Below are 22,136 nucleotides of genomic sequence, written 5' to 3' on the forward strand. Positions count from 1 at the left end.
TGGGGCGCACAGAACTGGACGCAGTACTCCAACTGTGGCCTGACCAGCGTCACATAGAGGGGGAGGATCACCTCCCTGGCTCTACTTGAGATGCACCTGTGGATGCATGACAGGGTCCAGTTAGCTTTGCCAACCGTGACCTCGCATTGTCGGCCCATGTTCATCTTGGAGTCAGTAATGACTCCAAGATCCCTTTCTGCTTCCGTGTCCTCAAGAAGGGAGTTTCCCATTCTGTAAGTGTGCTGCTGGTTTCTACTGCCTAAGTGCAGCACCCTGCACTTGTCATTATTGAAACGCATCCTGTTTATGTCAGCCCATTCCTGTAACCTATCCAGATCTTGCTGCAATCTTTCCCTCCCTACTAGCGTGCTCACCTCACCCTAAATTTTGGTATCATCAGCGAATTTAAACAGGTTGCATTTCACCCCGTCATCCAAATCGCTGATGAAGAAATTGAACAGCGCAGGCCCAAGGACCGAGCCCTAGGGGACTCACCTGCCCACTTTGCCCCGGGTTGAATATGACCCGTCCACCACCACCCTCTGAGTACAACCCTTGAGCCAATCTGCAATCCATCTGACTGTGTAGGCATCAATGCCACAGTCGCCTAGTTTTTTAATGAAGATGGGGTGGGAGACGGTGTTAAAGGCCGTGCTGAAGTCTAGAAAGACTGCGTCCATGGTGACACCTGCATCCATTGCCTTTGTGACCTGATCATAAAAGGCAATCAGGTTGGTCTGACATGACCTACTCCTAATGAAACTGTGCTGGTTGCCCTTGAGCGTCATCCCTGAAGCTGACCCATCACAGATGTGCTCCTTGAGGATCTTCTCAAAGAGTTTCCCTAGGATTGAGGTAAGACTGACAGGCCTATAGTTTTTGAAAAAGGACTTTTTCAAAACCTGTCAAAAGACTGGGATAGGGAGCACCTTAATGTTTAATCCCAACAATGTAGCCTTCAGTAAAGGTTAAGTTAACCTTCAAAGGAAAGAAAGAGAAGATAGATTCTTCACTTCTATATCCTTCACCATATCCAAGTGAGTGGCAAGTCTTTCCCTTCTCTGTTATCCATAGGCTCAGCACTTTAGCTTTCTAGCATTATACCTGCTTTGGGTAGCATATACAATGCAGTTATTTGTTGCTAATACAGAAATCTGCAAAAACTGAAAATGTGTACATTGTGGAAATTAGAATTTAATATGAAAATAGAAAAGAATACATGGCTGATTATTTAAAGTTCAGTTCCTTGTAAACTTCAGATTACCTGAGGCTGATGGAAATTTTCTGGCTCCTGTGGAAAGCCATACAGAAGATATGTCCAGATTGCTACAGAGTACATTGTGCCATTTTTGTTTGTGAATCCAAGACTTGCAGTACAGCCAGTCTCTCCTGGGTTTACCAACATTCAGTATTTTCATTAATGAATTAGATGATAAACTAAGGTGTGCAGTTAAAAAATTTGTGGAAGACACTAATCTGAGTGAGATGACAAACACTTTGAAGAACAGGTTTAGAATTCAAAACTATCTTGATAAATTGGAGAAATTATCTGAATTCAATACAATGAATTCATTGAAATGTCAAGTACTGTGCTTAGGAGGGGAAAATCAAATGCAGCAGTACAAAAGCAAAGCATCTGAAGAAGTTTAGGGAACTGTAAACTGAATTCCAAGCAGTATTAACAGTCTTATCATATGTAAGATATGGGAAGCAATTATTGGGGTCTCCTTAATGTTGGTAAGGGCACAGCTGGAGTACTGTGTCCAGTAGACAAGCTTTAGAGAATTCAGAGGGGAGCGTCACAAATAATATTTAGGATATATGACCCTTCAGAAGAATGGGTGTTATAGTCTAGAAAAGAAAAGGCTGAGGGATGTAACACTCAAATGTGTTTAAAAAAAAAAAACAACACAAAAACCCACACACAAAAAAATAAAGCTATAAAAAAGGAAAGAGATTTTTTTTCCATGTCCACTGAGGGTAGGATACGCAAGTCTAACAATGCACTAAAAGAAATGTAGGCTAGATCGTAGGAAAAACTTCTAACTAGGTAAGTCAAGCACTGATACAGGTTACCAGGCAGGTTTTTGGAATCCTTGTCACTGGAAGCATTTAAGAACAGGTTAAACAAACATCTGTCAGGGATAATCTAGGTATAGTTTTTCTGTATCAGAGTAGGGGGATGAACTAACTCGTAAGGTCTGCCTCCAGCAGCAGGGACCAGGCCAGTAGCAGCTGCCAATTTTGCATTTCCCCAAGTAAGTGTTGCCCTCATCATGTTGCCAGGACTAGAGGGCCTTGAAATCCCTTTCAGCCTATATTTTTCTGATTTATATAATAGCACACATTTTTTGAACTTTTGTGTTATGTACATGCATGCAAAGTTTCAGAATTTGGTATAATCTTCTTCACATTCGATAGTGAATTTGGTACAATAGGAATCAAGGAGGTAAAGAAAAATTCTAGTCTCCCCCACTCCAGCAGTTCCAGAGAAGAATTCAAAGAACTTTGGACCTACAGTTTTTGAGAAACCCCATAAAACTGAAAATCTCCTATAGCAAGGAAGACTTCCCTGCTATTGCCTGCAATTTAGAACAGTTCTGCTGACTTAGATTGGTACATAGCCAGTCTCCTCCATTCTTTTTACGTCTTGAGAGCAGAGAACCCTACCTCAGCCCTTTTACTTTGTCATATTCACCTTTCTGGAAATAGGAAATAAGGACACAAGCAAAAATCTCAGGAAGCCAGTTTCAGAGCCAATGGAGAGAATTACTTAAGGTCTTGCTCATAAGTCTAAATTATTTAGCTTTCAGAAATCTTTCACCATCTAGCCTTTAGACCTGTTTTTCAAAAGTGGATTTTAAATTTTGTTATTCCATGCTGTTTAACTGCTCTTGACTGCTGGTAAGATTGTGTGGTTGTTGCAGGGAGTCAACTAGCAGGGGAAAAAACGCCCCATACTTCCCACAGACTGAACCGGATCAGAAGGGGAATGGAACAGCTGGACAGTGCCCCCACCTGGTTTACCAGATGCTGGGCACCTCTGGTCTGGGGAAGAGCCAAGGAGGAACAGCAGCTTCTCTCCTCTGCTCCCCCTCCCCTCCTGGATCAGGCTGGGAGGGAGGTGGAGCAGCATACTGGCATTTATTGCAAGAGTTTCTCTTGCAGGGGAGATTTTAGGTGTCAACTTAGAAGAATTTTATCCCAGAGAGGACATATTTGCTTCTGGAGAAATTTTATAAATACTTGCATGTTACTGGCTTCTACTAGGAGAGCAGCCAGTTCTCCTGGTGATACACAATACCTGTACATGGGCCAGTACTTTTTTCTGTACCTGAGCATTCCAGTTCATTAGAAGATGGGGATAAGAGAGACCTTCAACATAGTTATTTACTATTAGTTTTGTTAGTCATCTGTGGCCTTCTCTTGAAATCACTGTCATCCTGTATTTTTTGGATTATAGATTTAGAACTATAGAAAGAACTGTGACTGTCAAGGAGAGGTGCTAACTTCTGGAGTCTGAATTGACACCCCTGTCCCCACACCTTTTTAAACCTTCTTGTTTCCTAATAAGTAGGAGCATACCATATTCTGTTACTGGCCCATTGTGGGATAAGTGGAAAGGAAATGATGGCAGAGACTTTCTCTTAAGTCAACCTTTGTCAGACAAATATACAATTTGGAATTCTGGCCCTTTTTTTGCAAGAAGCAGCACTGAAGAGATTCTGATTCTAGTAATAATCAAGAAGCTGTTTGTGTTTGTATACAACAACCTAATAAAACTTATATGAAAAAAGTAGAATGCTAGTCAAGCAAAACATCATTTAAGCTCTGGTGTCATCTTTTTTGGCTGTTCTAACTGGTGTCTACAAACTACAGAAATTTTTTTAAATGGTGTTTGTTTAGTATAAGAATAGTTGTCTGAATTTGGCAGTGTTCCCAACGTTTAATGCTAACAATCTGTACTTAGTATATGTTTATATTAAAATACTAAATTTAGTTTAATAGTGAATATTAATATATTTTTCTCTTTATTTAGCTGGCATACTGTGTAGTTCAGTTTTTAGAAAAGGACAGCACACTTACTGAACCAGTAAGTAAATGTTGCTTGTTTATTACATTCATGCATTTAAACACTTAAACATTTTGACTTGCAAATTGTTTTCAGTGTCTGTTGTACCAAAAATTTCCAAGTAATAGATAACAGTAAGAGCCAGTTATTAAGATAAACCTGTATCTATCATGTGTATCTACTTTACTCCCAAGCAGGGGAGATTATCAATTAATGGGATCCCCGAGGAGATGGGGGGGGCTATGGAGAAGCCCTCAAGTGTGCCCCCTGGCTTGGCGAGCTTGCCTGTGAAACTATCCAGCCATAGGATTGGAGGAATGTTTTGATGGTCCAGCTCCCAGGCTGTTTTTCTACCAGAACAAACTTCTTCCAGTAGAAATGACATCTGCATACAGCCTAAATCAGAGGAATTTCTTCAGCGTAACCAAGAATAAATTGACATTTAAAAAAAAAAAAGCAAATTATATATTCCATGCATCGTTTAAAAAGTTTGAACTTTACTTATGTTTGAAATGCAGCTAATTGTCAAGTCTGGAAACATCCAAGCCTGTTTTCCATCAGAGTTCCGCTATGTTATGTGCTGATCATGAATTATGGAAGGTTATAAAAAATGCTTAGCTTTCTAAAATGTTCATCAGCAACAGCAGTCCTTCACAGTTGAGGTTTAATGTCTTATATGTGGGTCCAAAGATGGCTGACAGATCAATCCGGGATCAGTAGGTTCTATTGCAGCTCAGGCACGTGTTTCCAGTAGGGGTGGATGGCTCCCTGTTTTGGTCTGCGACGCACTGTTTCTGCTGCTCCCACTTTTTTTCCATCTCCTGTTGTCATCATAAGGCTTTAAAGCACTGAAATCCTTGCAACAAATTCTTCCTCCATTTGGGGTAGAGCTGGGCAGTACCCTCCCATGAGTTGATATTGATGTTGCATTTTTTCAAATTGCCCTTGAGGACATCCTTGAAGTGCTTTGTGTGCCGTCTTCTCAGGCATGTGTCTTGGCTAAGCTAAGAGAATAAAACATGCTTCAGAAGTCTAGAGTTGGACATCTGGATGACACAGCCAGCCCAGCAAAGTTTATCATCACCTCAATGCTAGTGTTGTTTGCTTATGAGAGGACACTAATGTTGGAGCATTTGTCCTCCCACTGGACTGCTTGCATACTGTCATGGAGCAAGCAGCAAATGGTGACAAATTTCATTGGGCATTGGTGCATCAGAAGGATCCTCCACAGCGCTTCTCAGTTGACAGTGTCAAAAGCTTTCATGAAGTCAAATACGGCCATGTAGAGTGAATTATGTTGTTCCCAGCATTTTTCCTACAGTTGGCAAGCAGTGAAGATCATGTCGGTTGTGTTTCTTCATGCCCTAAGCCCAGACTGAGATTCTGGGAGGATCTCTTCAGCAAGAGGAAGGAAACAGTTCAGGAGGGTGCTTGCAATGATCTTTCCTGCACTGGACAGCAAGGCAATCCCTCTGTAATTTCCACAGTTGGGGCTGTCTCCTTTCTTGAAGATTATCATGATCATGGCATCCCTGGGGTGATGTGGGATTTTCTTATCATTCCAGATCCTTAAGATGAGGGCAAGGAGTTGCAAAGTAAGCTCTCCCCGCACCCCCCCAAGATTTTGACAGGGATTCAGTCTGCTCCAGGTGTTTCATCATTCTTCATCTGCTTGATGGCTTTTGCCACCTCATCAAGGGTTGGAGAGTTTCTGACTGGGTGTTGCAGGATGAAATTGAAAGCGCTGTAATCAACAACAGTCTTGATTGAGAAGGTCTTCAAAATGCTCCTTCCAGCAGCTACTGATGACTCACTTTCCTCTGATCTGGTCTCTTCCATCCTTAGTTTTCAGAGGGGTTGGTCTCTGAGTGCTAGAACCATAGATGGCTTTAGTATTAAAAAATTCCCATGTTTGTAGTGGATGTCAGCAAGATGTTGACACTCCTTCACCTTGTCTTCCCATCATCTGTTCTTCATATTGCAGGTCTTCCTTTGGACCTCTGCCTTGGCTTGTTGGCGAATTGGTTTCTTTTGCTTGGAGTTAGAATTGTAGAAAATGAGGGTTGGAAGGAATCTTAAAGTCATCTAGTCTAACCCCCTGCTCAAAGCAGGATCATCCCCAACTTCATTATTCCAGCCAGGGCTTGGTTGAGCCAGGCCTTAAAACCTCAAAAGGCAGAGATTCTGCCATTTCTCTAGGTAACCTGTTCTAGTGCTTCACCACCATCCTAGTGAGAGTTGTTCCTAATATCCAAGCTGAACTTCCCTGGCTGCAATTTGAGACCAGTGTTCCTTGTTCCATCATCTGTCACCACTGAGAACAGTCTAGCTCCATCCTCTTTGTAACCACCCTTCAGGTAATTTGAAGGTTTCTATTAAATACCCAGTTCCCTTAGCCTCTCCTCATAAGTCAGGTGCCGCAGCCCCCAACCATTTTTATTGCCCTCCACTGGACTCTCCAATTTGTCCACAACCTTTCCGTAGTGAGGGGCTCAAAACTGGACACAGTACTTCTGATGTGGCCTCACCAGTGCAGTATAGAAGGGAATAATTACTTTCCTCAATTTGCTGGCAATGTGTCTACTAATGCAACCCAGTATGTTGTTTAGCCTTCTTGGCAATAAGGGCATACTGACTTGTATCCAGCTTATTATCCACTATAACCCTCACATCCTTTCCTGAAGAGCTGCTGCTTAGTTAATTGGTCCCAAGCCTGTAGCAATGCATGGGATTCTTCTCTCCTAAGTACAGGACTTTGCACTTGTCCTTGTTGAACCTCTGTGAGATTTCTTTTGGTCCAGTCCTCCAATTTGCCTAGGTTGCTCTGCATCCGAGCCCTACCCTCCAGCATATCTACTGGTCCCCCCAGCTTGGTGTCATCCGCAAACTTGCTAAGGGTGCTCTCCATCCCATATTTCAGATCATTAATGAAAATATTGAATGATGGGGTCCCAAGACTGACCCCTGGGGCATTCCACTTAATACCAGGTGTCCAACTAAACATTGAGCCATTGATCGCTACCCATTGAGTCCAATGATCCAGCCAGCTTTCTGTCCACCTTACAGTCCATTCATCCATCGCATACTTCCTTAGCTTGCTTGCAAAAAAGTTGTAGGAGGCCATATCAAAAACCTTGTTAAAGTCAAGGTATATCACATCAGCTTGTTTCCCCACAAACAGAGCTAATCATCTAATCACAGAAGGCAACTAGCTTGGTCAGACATGACTTTCCCCTGGTAAATGAATGCTGACTGTTCCCAAGTTGAAGTTTTTTTTGCCAGAAACAAACGGCTTTGGACTTAGTCAACTCTTGGATCTCCTGGTTGTTCTCATCAAACCAGTCTTTATATTTCCTGGTAGTGAATCCAAGCGTCTCTTCACAGGCGCTGATGACAGTGGACTTGAAGCCAAACACTGCTAACATTCTCCCATTGTTATTAATTGGAATTCACCAATTTTTTGTTGAGGCGGTGGTAGAAGAGCTCTTACTTGATTGGATCCTTGAGTCCTTCAATGTTGACTTTCCATTGCCATTGATTTTGCTTCAGCTGTTGTTTGGGAGCCAATTTGAATGACATAACTGAGCGGGTGAGTCAGTGACTGGTCCAGCAGTCATTACCTCCTAGCATAGCTCGAGTGGTGCGGACATCTTTGCGATCCTGGGCATGAACTATGACTTAATCAAGTGCCGGTGCTTAAATTGCAGGTGTTCCCATGATATCTTGTAACTGTTTTTTTGGTGGAACAGGGTGTGGCGATGGAGAGTCCCACATTTCCTACATTTGGTCAAGAGGAGCATGTCGTTGGAGTTGACTTTTCTCACTCCTTTCTTGTCCATGATTCTGTTCCAGAGGTTTGAGTCCCTTCTAACTCTGGCATTGAAATCACCAAGCAGGATAAGTCTTCTCCCCCCCAGAATGTCAGAGAATACTTGATCTCAGTTGACATAGAATTCCTTCTTGGTTTCATCAGTGGCGTTGAAAGTTGGGGCATATGTGCTGGCAACAGTGGCGTATAGACTCCCTGCCGATTTTTAAAATGGAGAGTCATGAGGCGTGCTCATTAAGTCCAGTACGGAACTTGTTGAGTTGGTTTGTGAGTTCATTCTTAATGGTAAATTAACTTGGTGTTCTCCTTCCTGCTTGCCCTTCCAGAAGAGCATATAGCCACCTCCTTTTTTTTTTCCTTTGAGTTGCCCATCTCTCACTTGGGTCTTGCTTCGTGCAGGGATATCAGTGTTGTCACCCGAGTTCTTGAGTCACAGTTGCAGTGCAGTACTCTGGGTGTTCACTGTTAGGATTGTCCATGAGGGTCCAGATGTTCCAGGTCCCAAAAATGATTGTGTTTCCATTATTTTAATCACGGTAAAGGTGAATCTCACTGCATGTGGTTATCCAGTCAAGAAAAGCGGAGTAAGAGACTGTTTAGGGCACCCTTTCTAGCATCCTCCTCACGTGGTATGAGCAGAGTCGATCCTAAAAAGGTCTGCCCAGTCAGTAAACAGCTGCCAAATTGCACTCCTGCCAATCCAAGTGCTAGATGACATTCTTCTAAGTGCCACCTTCATGCCAGTTCATGACTAGGAGCTTCCAGGCCTCGCAGTCCTGCTCCCATCATCCCTAGCTGGCTGCTGAAGGGTTTGAAAAATATGCTAAATCCATTTTCAAGTTTGGGCATGGTTTCTTTTTATTGTGGAGAGGCTGCTGCACATCAGCTTCCATAAGGCTCTTGACAGAATGGGACCTTGATCCAATGGCAAGGAGGTGAAGACAACTGGAGATCACATTTCCCTGCAGCCCTCGTCCACCTACTCCACCATTGAGGATTCATAGGCCCATGGCTGGGGGCTGGACAGGCTTATTATAGTGGCAGCCTGTACTCACCAAGCCACAGCACCTTCAGAGGATATATGTGGCTTTTCAGGAGGGAGAGCATTGCCATCTGCTGTCCCCCCCACATCCTGGTGCTGTTGCCACTTCTTGGTCTACAATTATTTATTCATGAGCGAGAACCCTCCTTATTTCACAGCTAGCCTTCCCTGAAGGTCATTCTACATGCCACCTGTGGACATGCTGAGCCAGCTTCCATAATTAATAAATATACCAAGTCAGCCCTCACCCAAAAAGAAATAAAATGAGGGAGTAGATTTTGCAGCTTGTTTAGTAAATTTTCATAATTCTTTCGCTAGGCTGCCCTCAGAACGTTATTGAGTTATGACTGTTCATCCTTCTGTCTCAAAAACTAATTATATGTAAGCAAGTGTCTTTCCTGAAATGACTGTTCAGTGTTTCATGTTTTCTTGATATTCACCATCTATAATTACCCTTGGCTTTTAATTCATAGAGACATTTTCCAACTAAAGAAAAGGAAAACTTTCTTTCAAGTAGAATGGCTAATATTAGATGATAACTTTTATAATAATATGTGTACATATGTTATCTATGTATTTTTGGTCTAAAAGAAAAATATATTTTTAAAACTTGTGCTAATTTCATATTGCAATCTATTGCATAATAAAAAAGCACCAGTTTTTCTATGCAAAATATGGATTTTAAAAGTGCTCAGTCTATGCTAAAAGTGCCATTCCAGTTTCAGATCTTACACGTTCTGTATAATTGACTGTGGTGATAGAAGTATCAGTAAATACACTTTTTAAGTCGGTATAACTTTCTAGATTTTAAGATTTTTGCCGTACGTGTTTTGGACTGCCCACATCTTTGACAAGTATAAATAAAGGAGCAAAACAGGATTGTGTTAATAGTACACGGTATTTTTTTTATCAGTCTTGTCATTGAGAAGTTGTGCATGTCCACAACAGTCTGTGAACTTAACCTTTACAAGAAGCCACAAACAACGTAATTTGTACAGTAGAAGTCTTTTGTGAGACTTGAGTTACACCAGTAAGGATTTTCAATATCTAATCCCAAATATGAAAGGGAACAAAGGAGGATAGGAGATTGGGTATGTCTTGAAAAAGGGTGCCTGCACCCAAAAGCTGGTAAAGTACAATTTTTCCAACTATTCAGTTGGTCTAATAAAAAAATAGCACATTTACCCAGATAACTTTGTTTATAAAGTAAAGGGGTTTAATTGTTGCAAAAACAGAAACATTTGATTTTGTATGTTAATTATATTGTTTGGTGTCAGAAATGTATATCTCACCTTCTTGATAACTATGCCCTACCTTTTAATGTAATTGTTCATGTTTTGGAGCATCACGTTTTCCATTTGATTTCATAATTCTTTGTTTTGGAAATAGTATGGTAATTTTCATGACCGTTCGTCATGCCTATCTCTACTACTATTTGAGACCAGAGTTTTCAGTCTTATATTCTGATAACAAAAAAGAAAATACTTTGTTAATTATAACAGTTTCTGTAAGAAATTCATTTTTCTTTAGTACAAGGGCAAAGATGAGGAATTAACAAACTTATTATCCCAACTGTATTCAGGCTTTTTATGGTAAACTTTTTTGTTTTTGCAGGTGGTAATGGCACTGCTGAAATACTGGCCAAAGACTCACAGTCCAAAAGAAGTCATGTTTTTAAATGAATTAGAGGAGATTTTAGATGTTATTGAACCATCTGAATTTGTGAAGGTTATGGAGCCTCTTTTCAGGCAGCTAGCCAAATGTGTATCCAGTCCACATTTCCAGGTCTGTACTTTTTTGGACTAATTTGAAAGGAATTTTACATCACTAATTAATGACTTTGATAATTATTTGTACTAAATTTCTCAAAATATGAGATTTAACAGTTGCTTAAATAGGTGATTTTATACTTGATTAAAAATGGCTGGTTTTTAAACATTTGTTTTACAAAAATAGAATATTCCTAAAGTGTGTTCAGTTTTTTCAGGTGTTTACCAAAATAGGGTCATTTCAGGGTTCTGTTAAGCTCAGCTTAACATCTCCCTCTATTTTTTGGCAGCAGAATCCTGGAATTTCGTTTTCTGAAGTTTAACTAATCCTTGAAATCTTAACACTGCAGTGGAAACACAGGAATAAATATTTATAGTTTCGAGTTGGTTTTCAAAGTTTTTGTCCATAATTGCTATGTTGTACTGCTTTTAATTAGAGAAGACTTGTGTTCACTCTTTCTTGAGAGAGCACTGTTTTTCCCTGTAGGAATTAATAATTTAAACTTCATATCCAGCATATGAAACTTTAAGTTCATTGTCTGCTTTTTACTCTACAGTCTGATATTTTTCAAAATACACTCTGCAGTCTGTCCATTTTTATTTAAGATTGATTACCTGACAAGTGTTTCCAGGTAGTCAGAAAGCCCATCCAGTGGTGCTGATACATAAATTCTGATTTAACTTTCCTCTTGTCATTTTTGGTGGGTATCTCAGTTGTCATCTGTCTAATAAGGTTTAATTGACTGAAAGAGTTCTTACCTTCATGTCTTGTAGGTGGCCGAACGAGCACTATACTACTGGAATAACGAATATATTATGAGTTTAATCAGTGACAATGCAGGAAAGATTTTGCCCATCATGTTTCCATCCTTGTACAGGAATTCAAAAACACATTGGAACAAGTAAGAGAATCTTTTACAACTAAAATATCTGATAATATATTTAAAGAATTTAGTTAATTTTGTTAATGCTACTTATCTGTGTAGAATTTTAGGTTCAGACAGTTAGGGTTAAAATGTCTTCTCTTTGAATTGCCACTTGTAGTTATAATCGTGTAGAATGACCATATGTCTCCCTTGACATTAATTTGAAGATGAGTACAGTTAACTACCATACCACTGCCAAAGGACATTTGAGAGCATGGACTATAGTGCCAGTGTACAGTTCACGTTAGCTCATCTAGTCGTATACATACTACTTTTATTTTGAATTATCACATTATTTATATGTTAATTTGTATTATGGTACTGTAGACATTTTAGTTGCTGACCTACACTTTGTTGATCCATGTGTTTTCATTGATGGGTTTTTTCTGTGCCCATGTTCAGATCTCCTTTTCCCTTATTCTTCTCATTTGTCATCTGTTTTTCTCTTTTTTTTTACTACATATTTCCTTTTTTATTTGCAAGTGTACAATAGCATAGAACTCAAGCATGAAAGCAAACCTAGTCGCTTCTGTTCCATGCACCTTTTGAGCTACTATGCTAATGCTTGTGGTATGGTGGTTCCACAGCCTGCTGATGGCTGTCGATCAAGGACTACTGAAGGGCTGGCCTTGATAACTCTGCTATTAATCATAGTGAAAGAAATAAGGAGTAAAGAATATTGTTTTAAATGAAAGATTACAATGACTAGATATAGGTAATCTACACATTGGTTAAATATAATCTAGATTACTACTTTAATTGTATTCTTTAAAAAAAAAGAAACCATGAATAGTAAATATAGTTCATTTTCTGTCTTTTTCTCTCTCTCTTGTGGTCCTCCATTCATTCTATCCTGAGCATGAGTGATGCCATAGTACCCAGTACAGCCACATTCTCACTGTGTACCTCAAATGCATGGTGCAAAGTAATCGTGTAACTGATTGCTTTTTGGATCTGGTAATCAGTAATGTGTAATAGATTACTTTTACAGAGTAACTTAAACTTCCCTGGCAGGAAATGCTATCTACTGCAGGTGAAGATTTCTTTTACTTCATTTTTCTTGCTTTCTCTAATCTGTGTTCAAGAAAACAATTTTAAAGGGCCATTAAAATTGTGATTCAGCATTTTGTATTTTTCAACATTGTGTGTTAGGTGTCTATACTTTTAAAGATAAGTTATTTCAGTATAATTCCCCTTACAGAATGGAAATATTTCTAGAATTGGTTGATAATATACATTTTTTGTTGATATCTTTATTGCCATCTTATTTTGTTTAATGATATTTAATCAAAATATCAATTCTTAAACTTCACAAAACCTTATTAACACTCAGTGCTACATAAAGGAGAGTTAAGATTTCTGAAGAATATTTTTCATTATTAAATGGCAAATACTTCTGTAGAGTAATAAAAATGTGTTCAAAGGATTTATTTATTTAGTGTTTGTATTAGCCATACTGTAGCTAAACTGAAACATCCATTAACTAGTTTTGTTTTCACTTATTCTAAAATAATGTAATTTTCCAGTTATGTAGGCTATTGGCTACTGTTGACCAGAACAATAGATTTCAAAGTTTAAAGTACTCTGAGTTTCAACCCGAAGTTTTACTTATAGGACAATACATGGCTTGATATACAATGCTCTGAAACTCTTCATGGAGATGAACCAAAAACTGTTCGATGACTGCACACAACAATTTAAAGCAGAGAAGCTGAAGTAAGTGTCATATTAATGTTTAGTTTACTCTAATTTAGACCAATTTAAATAAGAGTTTAGAATATTTTTCATGTGAATTTGCTTTTCTCCATTTCTCCAGTACTGATGAGGTATCTAATCTGGAAATAGTTTTTTTTATTTGCTTATTTTTTACATAATTGGACATGCACTTTAGAGTGTATACCAGTTTAAATGCAGAAGATTGTAGGAAAGTAGGGCTGGAAGGGACCTCATAAGGTCATTTAGTCCAGCCTCCTGCTCTAGGTAGGATCATCTCTGACTAAACCATCCCAGCAATGTGATTGTTCTTTTGTAATTGTGCTACTTTTAGCAACATAAAACCATTAAACAATCAAAAAAGCTAAACGGCAATAAGGATCATCTGCTTGTCATTGTTTTCTTGAGCCGTTTCTTTTCTCTTTAATGTTGTCCTGAATTTGCAACCCTTTTTTAGCTTTGTTCTCGCATAGCAGTGCGGCATATGTACGTGGGCAAAAGCTGACTTGGGTTTTTTTGTTTTGTTTTTTAATTATAAATTATACTTTGGCCTTTGTAGGGACCTATTTAGATGTGTAAAATAGTCAGCTGTTCATTATTCTAATAAAAGTTCCTTTACATTTGTATGAATTTTATTATTTGAATTTGGTAAACTGATCTATTTCTATTTTTTAACTTTCTTTTTTTCAGAGAGAAGCTAAAATTGAAGGAACGAGAAGAAGCGTGGGTTAAAATAGAAAATCTAGCCAAATCAAATCCCCAGGTATTTAGAAAAGATTAACATGTTCATGTTAAAACATTTTAGTTTTTGTTAAACGTTAGTGGGGAAAACAGGTATGCAAGTAACCCTGGAAATAAAATAATTTCACTAATATTGTATGTGTAAGTTCTCCAATAAAATGCTTTTAAAATTTGGAAACTTTCTGTTGTGCAAGTACTTTATTTTGAATATAAGGGTTTCAAACAAAGTTGAAGTACCTGTTCCTGTCTCTTTCATATGATGTACCTATATAATTGTGGTCTGAAAAGTGATTTGTTTAGAATTGCATAAACACAGAAGCTTCCTGTCTCTTGAAACTTTTTGTAAACAAATGAAAACGTAAATTAAAATAAGACCGTTGAGACTAGGAGTATTTCTACCAAAAATAACTCCTGGTCTGTGTCCATAGTGATAGGGTCAGATTATTTACTCTTCCATGTCAAATGGGCTAACATAATATTACATGTTCCTGACTGCTGTTTCTGCTTGGTGCTTCATTTGTTTCAGTTTTAAATTTTTCATATCAATAGAAAACACTTCTGGCTAGGTTCAACTGGTGAATAGTCCCATGGCTGCATTCTGGGATCCTCGATCCTAATTTCAAGTTTAAAACTAAGTTAATGTCTGTTCCTATTAAAGCTTGCAGCAGGCTTTATTAAGCCAAAGCCGTTTCAGTAAGATTTTTTTTTTTTTTTTTTTTTATGTATGCCATTTCTGGCAATAAATGTCAGTGGTACTCTGAGAACACATATAAATGAGACATTTTAGCAATAGTCACTTGAATTAGGTTAATATATTGTAATTTTATAAACAACCCATGAATTTCTGTGAAAACAGAAATACTTACAACTTTGGTAACAAAATTCATTTTATTTTGATGGCTCTATTTATAATTTACATGGATCACTGTCATCGGAACTTTCTGATTTAACCTTTTGCTAATAAGGCTTATTATTTTAGTAGTAGTAGTATTTATATTATTAGTATAAGTATTGTTGTTGTTATTTAAATGGTACCATACAAGCTCATTTAATGAACAGTATATGTTAGTTCAGAATAAACTTGTTGTTTCTCACAAATGATAAGCAATTGTGCATTGCTAAATAACTGGTGTGACTTTTATCTGATTGGTACATAATTACAGTAATTGAAATGTGAAATTATGCTACTGTTCTTTAAAAGTCATGCTTTATAATTATGCAAGCTTTTTAAAGCTACTTAACATAATCACTGCACCTGATACTGTGCATAGTCTGCTTGAATGAAAAATGAGTACATAATCAACTAGTTAAATTTTAAAATTAGGGGTTTTTTAACACTTTGTCCTTGACCACAAAAAAAATCTACATAAGGATATATGTGCTTGTGCTTAACCACTTTGTTTTGCATTGGGAACATTTTCTCTCAGAATTTATATCTTTTTACTGTCTTATCTAGCATTTTTTTTATATTCCTAACTTCAATGGTATTTCTTATTGGGAGGTAACCCTAACTCTGAATATTATATACAAAAAAAAAATCACACAGTATATAGCATACTTAATCATTTTCCACTTATTTTGTTCATTTTTCTGCTTTGTCATGTCACATGTGAAAGAAAGTATATGTATTTATAACTGACCTATGCAGTAACTTAATATTTGTGGAAAAAGTCTCAATGGCTTTTAAATGTATAAAACAATTTTATTGCGTCTGAAGAGTGGTTCACCTGCTTTAAAATGAAAATATAAACTGTCAGGATATTTGCAGACTAGCAGTCTACATTTTAAGTTGAGGTTGTATAAAATTTAATTGATCAGATCTTTTTGTTAGTAAAGGTCCCCCATATGTTCCTATTTTATAGTCATTAAAAGAGAAGTGTTAATCAAAGTATGAGATTATTTAAATCAGCCATAGGTTGAATTTGATCTTTTATTACTGAGTGGTTTTTGTTACAAATGCAAGCTTGTATCTGCAGGTAAAACCACTATGCATTACAGCTTTTTGTTAATTTAACAGTGTACTAGTACAGTGAAATTAAGCTGTTGGCAATAGCAGAGCTTGAGCACTGGCAAAATAAGATTTTTTTTCTTTTCTTCCCTTACCTTAAAACTCAGATTTATGCAAGTTCAAAGTGTCATTTTGTGTTTTACTCTCATTTAAATAGGTTTCTGCCAGAATTGGATTTTTTTTTCTCATTTTTCAGTCCATGCAGGGAACATAATTACTTCTGATACTAAAAATATATAATACCGAAGCTAGTCTCAAATTAGCAATCACAGAAATAATATGAATTGCACCTAGTATATAGGTTTTGTTGCTAAAAATTATTATTTTTAATGCTTTGCATTTTATTAGTACCCAGTATATAGTGACTCCAGTGTGCTGAACAGTCCTGTTGCAATGGAAACAGATGGGCCTTTAATTGAAGATTTGCAGATGCTGAAAAAGACAGTGAAAGAAGAGGCTTGTCAGGTAGTACCACATGAAGATATTCAATTGCACTCTGCAAACTTAATTTACAAATCTGTAACTATTAGTACAAATTAAATATATGCACTAGCTTGTTCAAAAAAGAGCAGCATCTATTAACCTTTAGAAGATAATCTTCAGTAGTATTTACAGCAATTTTAACTGTTGGATCCTATCACAATCTATTTATTATCAAAGCTGATACTTTAAAATTATAATGGAGTAGCCAGAAATCTAAATTTCCCCTTTGCATGTTTGGTACTGTATGTTTTGTGACATTCTCTGTACACTTTTTGTTTCCTTCCACCTTGAAATTTTTAATCCTTGTCACACTGGAGATGATACGTAAATTTTGAGGGTGATTTAAAAAGACAGGTTGTGTAATTTTTCTCTATACTAGTTTACTTGCACTAAGGAAGAGTTTTAAGAAATATGATCAGATTTTGTCATTAACAGAGCACTTGCATCATCTCTCTTCTTTTAAAGTGCACTGCATTAAGTTTGTGTATATCAGTGTATTACATCTGTAACACAAACAGGCATAAAGAGAATAATCTTTTAGTGATGTTGCCAGTTTTCAGTGTTGCCAATCTGGCTGACTTTTCCTTGTATCTGATTTCTTCTTTCTGTAGAAAATAGTGGCAGCATAACTGGCAGTTTCTTGAGTCTTCAGAATTTCCTTTGCCCTGAGCTGTTTATCTGGTTCTGGGATGACCGTATTAGTCACTGCACTGATTTCTTACCAATGGGTGACAATATATAGTCTGAGGTGATTACTTTTAGATTGTCAACACCTTCTGGCATGGCTAGCCTTGAGATTGTTGATTCACTTGTAAACACTGGCAGGAGTGTATAGAGCTGCTTTTATGTGGCTATCTGTTGTACGTAATTACTGTTGTGCTGTAAAAGTGCTCTCTTGTGTTGCCTCACAGGGTACTCCTTACATGTAGAGCAGAGGTTGGCAGTGTTTTTGGGCAGAGTGCCAAAATCACGTGAAACCTCAGCTTGTAAGATTTTAGCATGCCGGGGCAGATGGGAGGGGAATTACGAGGGGCCCTATCCTTCTTGTGGCAGTGCAGCGCTGGCCCCTTCCCCACCATCCACCCCAAGGTGCATGCGCACCCACTGCTGGCAACAAGCCACGCCAGGGCTCCACAGACCTCAGCGCAGCTGCTTACAGCCTCCCTGTCTCCTGCTGTGAGGTGGCAGGCACCTGCCCAGAGCCAAGGCCAGCTGTCGCAGCAGCTGGGAGACTGCGTGCAGCTGCATCAGGATCCACAGAGTCCTGGCCCAACTTGTTGCCGGTGGCAAGGGCATGTGTGTCTTGGGGCAGATGGTGGGGAATGAGCTGGGGCTGCACTGCCACAACAAGGATCAAGCCCCTCACGGATCCCCTACCATCCACCCTGAAGCACAGATGCCAAGAAAAAAGCCTTCATGTGCCACACGCTGGCACATGTGCCAGGGGTTTCCAGTGCATGATGTAGAACATGCACTTGAGGCTTGTAGGAGGCTTTGTGAGAAGCTGCCCAGTACTGCAAACTATTCAGTTTCATGGGACTTTTCATCTAGAGAACCAACTGAAACTAGCTTTCAGGGAACTAAAATTACCATTTTACCATTTACCATGTAAAGTTCATTTCCATTGTAAGACTGAAAATTTTTAAATCACAGCCACTAGCCCTGGTATTGATATTATCCTCACTGCTTGTCTCTTGTCCTGTGAAATATTGTAGGGTTTCATATCTAATTTTGTTACAAGGTACAAGAATGTGCTCTGTGTCTTTGGGTGGGAAAAGCCAGAGTTGCCGTTCTTGTGGACTCCTTTGGACTGTATATCTACTGCATCATTGCTGATGATCACTGGAGACTGGACTTTAACCAGGTGGTGCCTTCCAGCCCAGTGGTTTTAAAAGAATTGAATTTTAAGAGTGGTGGATGCCAGGGACAGCAAAATAAATTCCAATGAAGTGAAGTAAAACTATCAGTCTCTTGTATATCATGTGACCCCCCCCTCTCTCCTCCCCCTTTTCCTAGACATGCAAGGTGCCACACGCAGCAGAAAACTGGACGAAGGGAGTTTCTTCCTATTGCCCTGTTGGCATAAGGTAGCACCCAGGAACCCCAGTCAGGATTAGAGCTTCATTGTGCTAAGCTGTGTTGCTTTCTATGATAAGATGACTGGATCTGTGGATGAGGGGAGACCAGTGGATGTGGTATACCTTGACTTTAGCAAGGTTTTTGATACAATCTCCCATAACATTCTCACAGGCAAGCTAAGGAAGGTTGGGTTGGATAAATGGCCTGTAAGGTGGATAGAAAACTGGTTGAATTATCTGGCTCAGAGGGTAGTAATCAAATTCAATGTCTCGTTGGCACCTTGTATCAAGTGGGTCAGTCCTGGGTCTAGGTGTTTAATTTCTTCATCAGTGGCCTGGAAGGTGGCATAAAGTGCACCCTCAGCAAGTTTGTAGATGACACCAAGCTGGGGGAGGGGAGTAGTAGATGTGTTGGAAATAGGGCTAGGATTCAGAGAGACCTTGTTATATTGAAGGATTGGACCAAAAGAAATCCCATGAGGTTCAACCAGGTGAGTGCAAAGTCTCATGTATTTAACTGGTACAGGCTGGGGGCTGACTGGCTGAGCAGCAGCTCTGCAGAAAAGGACCTGAAGGTTACAGTGGACAATAAGCTGAATGCGAGTCAGCAATGTGCCCTACTTGCCAACCAGGCTAATGGCATACTGGACTGCATTGGTAGGTGTGTTGTCAGCAGATCAAGGAAAGAGATTATGTCCCTCTATTCAGCACTGGTGAGGCACATGTGGAGTACTGTGTCCAGTTTTGGGCCCCCCACTACAGAAAGGAAGTGGATAAGTTGAAGAGAGTCCAGCAGAGGGCAACAAAAATGGTTCAGGGGCCGGGGCACATGACTTGGGAGGAGAGGTCGAGGGAACTGGGCTTATTTAGAAAAGAGAAGATGGTGGGGGGCAGAATTTGATAGCAGCCTTTAACTCTCTGAAGGGGTTTTCCAAAGAGGATGGAGCTAGACTGTTCTCAGTGGTGGCAAATGACAGAACAAGAAGCAACAGTCTCAAGTTGCAGCAAGGGAGGTTTAGTTTCCATATTAGGACAAACTTTTCTAAAACTTAGGGTAGCAAACGATTGGAACAGGTGACCCAGAGAGGATGTGGACTCTCCATCCTTGGAGGTTTTTAAGACCCAGCTAGACAAAGCTTTGGCTGGGATGATCTAGTTGGGGACGGTCCTGCTTTAAGCAGGGGGTGGGACAAGATGACTCCTGAGGTCCCTTTCAACCCTAATTTTATATGATTCCATTCTTTTGTAATGTAAATGAAAACTTTTCTCTACTGTGGAATGGGTTACAGTACCTGGAAGTAGAGGTATTTGGAGGAGGCCATGCAGGATCAGATTTGATCACCGTGTTACAGAAAAACATTCCCCATCTGACCAGGTTCCTCTGATCTATCAGATGGGAGATCTGGCCTGATTAGTCTTCATACATATGTCAACTTTGTCTATTGCTGCAGAAATCAAACACACCTGAGAAGAATTGATTTAAGTAGCTGGTTGAAAGAGCTTTATTGAGAAATGAGGAAGTAGCCAGGTCAATATAAATAATGTAACACTGGGGAAAGATTAAAAAAAAGAAGGAGGTAAGGTGCAGGAGAGAAGGGGAACCAGTCCTATTAAAGCCATGGAGGAAGTTTTGAAGCAGAAGCTCACAAAGATTTGGTGCCTTCACCCTCTACTCTCCCAGTAACTTTCTTCCATGGGAAATGAGTTGACTATCTTGCTACAATATTTTCCCCAAAATTATGGTTGTCTTTCCAGTAGTCCAGAACTCCTTGTAAAATTTTAAGCTTGTGACTTTGGGTTTGGAAAAATAGGGAAGTTTGAAGAAAAAATATTTAAAAGCCTTTCTGATCCTACCAAGAATGCCCTAGAGTATGTAAAGAGTACCTATTAAAATAAGGCCATTCTGGAAATGTTTATATTCAAGGGATTTAAATAACAATGTAAATGGGACATTTAACACAACCTGAACAATGCAGCTGTTGAAGTGCCTCGGGAACATATTGTTGCCTGGAAAAAGAAGAAAATGTATAACATTTTTTTTCAACTTGACATTTGTTGTTTTACTTAGGATCTATTTGCAGAGGTTCTATATTTGAACTGGATTTCTACCATTCAGGACAAAAAGTGGGTAGAATTACTTTGGGATTCATAATTTTTCATCATGGAAAAACACCTGGGTAAAGAAATTGTGCAGTAATTAGCTTAATTGAGGATGTCTGTATCACATTATGGTGAGACTCTCAAGTGGCTAATACAGTACTTAGAAATAAGAGCCCAGATAGTTTTCCACCTACTAGACACTAAGGCTGTTTGGCCAAAACATACGTATCAAGCCTCTGGAGGGAGATCCTAGGGAGACGCATACATTTCCTGTTCCCTCAGTGGGGAACCATATGCGCCTCCAGACAGAGGCATAGCAAGGCCCTGCAGTGTCCTGGGCAGAGCATGTTGACCGCTGGAGAGTTGAGTTGGGGGATGGAGGTCTTACCTGCCCCAGCTCTCTGCACTCTGTGCGTGCTGCTGTAGTACCTTGGGCACAGGTTACTGGAGCTGAGGAGCAAGCTTGCTGCATGCTGGCTGTGTCAGGGGCACCAAATATAGCATTTTCCCCCTTTCCCAATCATCTGTGCTGTGTAGGCACAGCCCCACACCACCCAGACATAGATGCCAAGCAGCCCAGCACCCTGTATGTGAGGGGAGTAGAGAGGGGCTACCCCCTCGGTATTTTAGCCATGGGAGGTGCAGCTCTGTTCCTTGTCCTCCATAGATATGATACTGAGCTACAGGAACCCAATGTGTGGCAAGTCTGCCTGTCAGCTGCAGCAGTCCTGTGGTGCAGGCTCCCTGGGGGCTGCCCCGGTGCCCTGTTCATGCCCAGACAGTATATCTAGGGGGGACGCAGATTAAATCAGTGGCTCCTGTGGCGCAGATCCTGAGGGGAATACTATTCTGCATCCCCCTCCCCCCGGTTGCTATGGGCACAGGATTGCCAGGCTTCTGTGGCTGGGTGTTGTGGGACTACATCTGCATAGCAGATGCCTGAATCTTAATGTTGTGTAGCACCCCTAAAAGGATCTTGCAGTCCCCCAGGGTGCTGCAGCAACCAACTTGTGAATCAGTAACTAAGCACTGTGGGGAAACTTGCCCTGAAGCAGCTAGTAGGAAAAGCTATTAAGCACAATAGAATGTGTGACCGTTTGCTCCTCAGGCATATATGTGACTTAGGGCTGCACGTTATATTCCTCCATCATCTCGGGATCCTATTCTGACCTGAGGAGATGCTTACCAGAAGAGGGAAAGGACCCACCTACTATTGCTCAATAGGATGGTGATTACTGTACTTGCTTAGGAAGTGGGATACCTGGATTCTAGGCCCATTCAGCCTGAGAAGGTATGAACCCTTACATCCCTCTATCCAGAATGGTGTCCTAGCTACTAGGCTATTCATTAGGCCAGGGGTGGGCAATTATTTTGG

General features: G+C 39.7%; 1 protein-coding gene across 2 annotated transcripts in view; it reads left to right on the top strand.

The window, feature by feature from the left end:
• Positions 1–22,136, top strand: part of PPP2R5C (protein phosphatase 2 regulatory subunit B'gamma) — a 143,160-nt gene that overhangs the window by 112,548 nt on the left and 8,476 nt on the right. For both annotated transcript variants that reach the window (XM_019552524.1, XM_019552525.1), the window contains 6 exons: positions 4,040–4,093; positions 10,558–10,728; positions 11,487–11,614; positions 13,253–13,354; positions 14,042–14,114; positions 16,449–16,565. In XM_019552524.1, the coding sequence (XP_019408069.1) occupies positions 4,040–4,093; positions 10,558–10,728; positions 11,487–11,614; positions 13,253–13,354; positions 14,042–14,114; positions 16,449–16,565 (645 nt within the window). The remainder of the gene's footprint in view (positions 1–4,039; positions 4,094–10,557; positions 10,729–11,486; positions 11,615–13,252; positions 13,355–14,041; positions 14,115–16,448; positions 16,566–22,136) is intronic.

Source organism: Crocodylus porosus, unplaced genomic scaffold (assembly GCF_001723895.1).
Source record: "Crocodylus porosus isolate Cpor-Errol unplaced genomic scaffold, CroPor_comp1, whole genome shotgun sequence".
NCBI classification, from domain to species: domain Eukaryota; kingdom Metazoa; phylum Chordata; order Crocodylia; family Crocodylidae; genus Crocodylus; species Crocodylus porosus.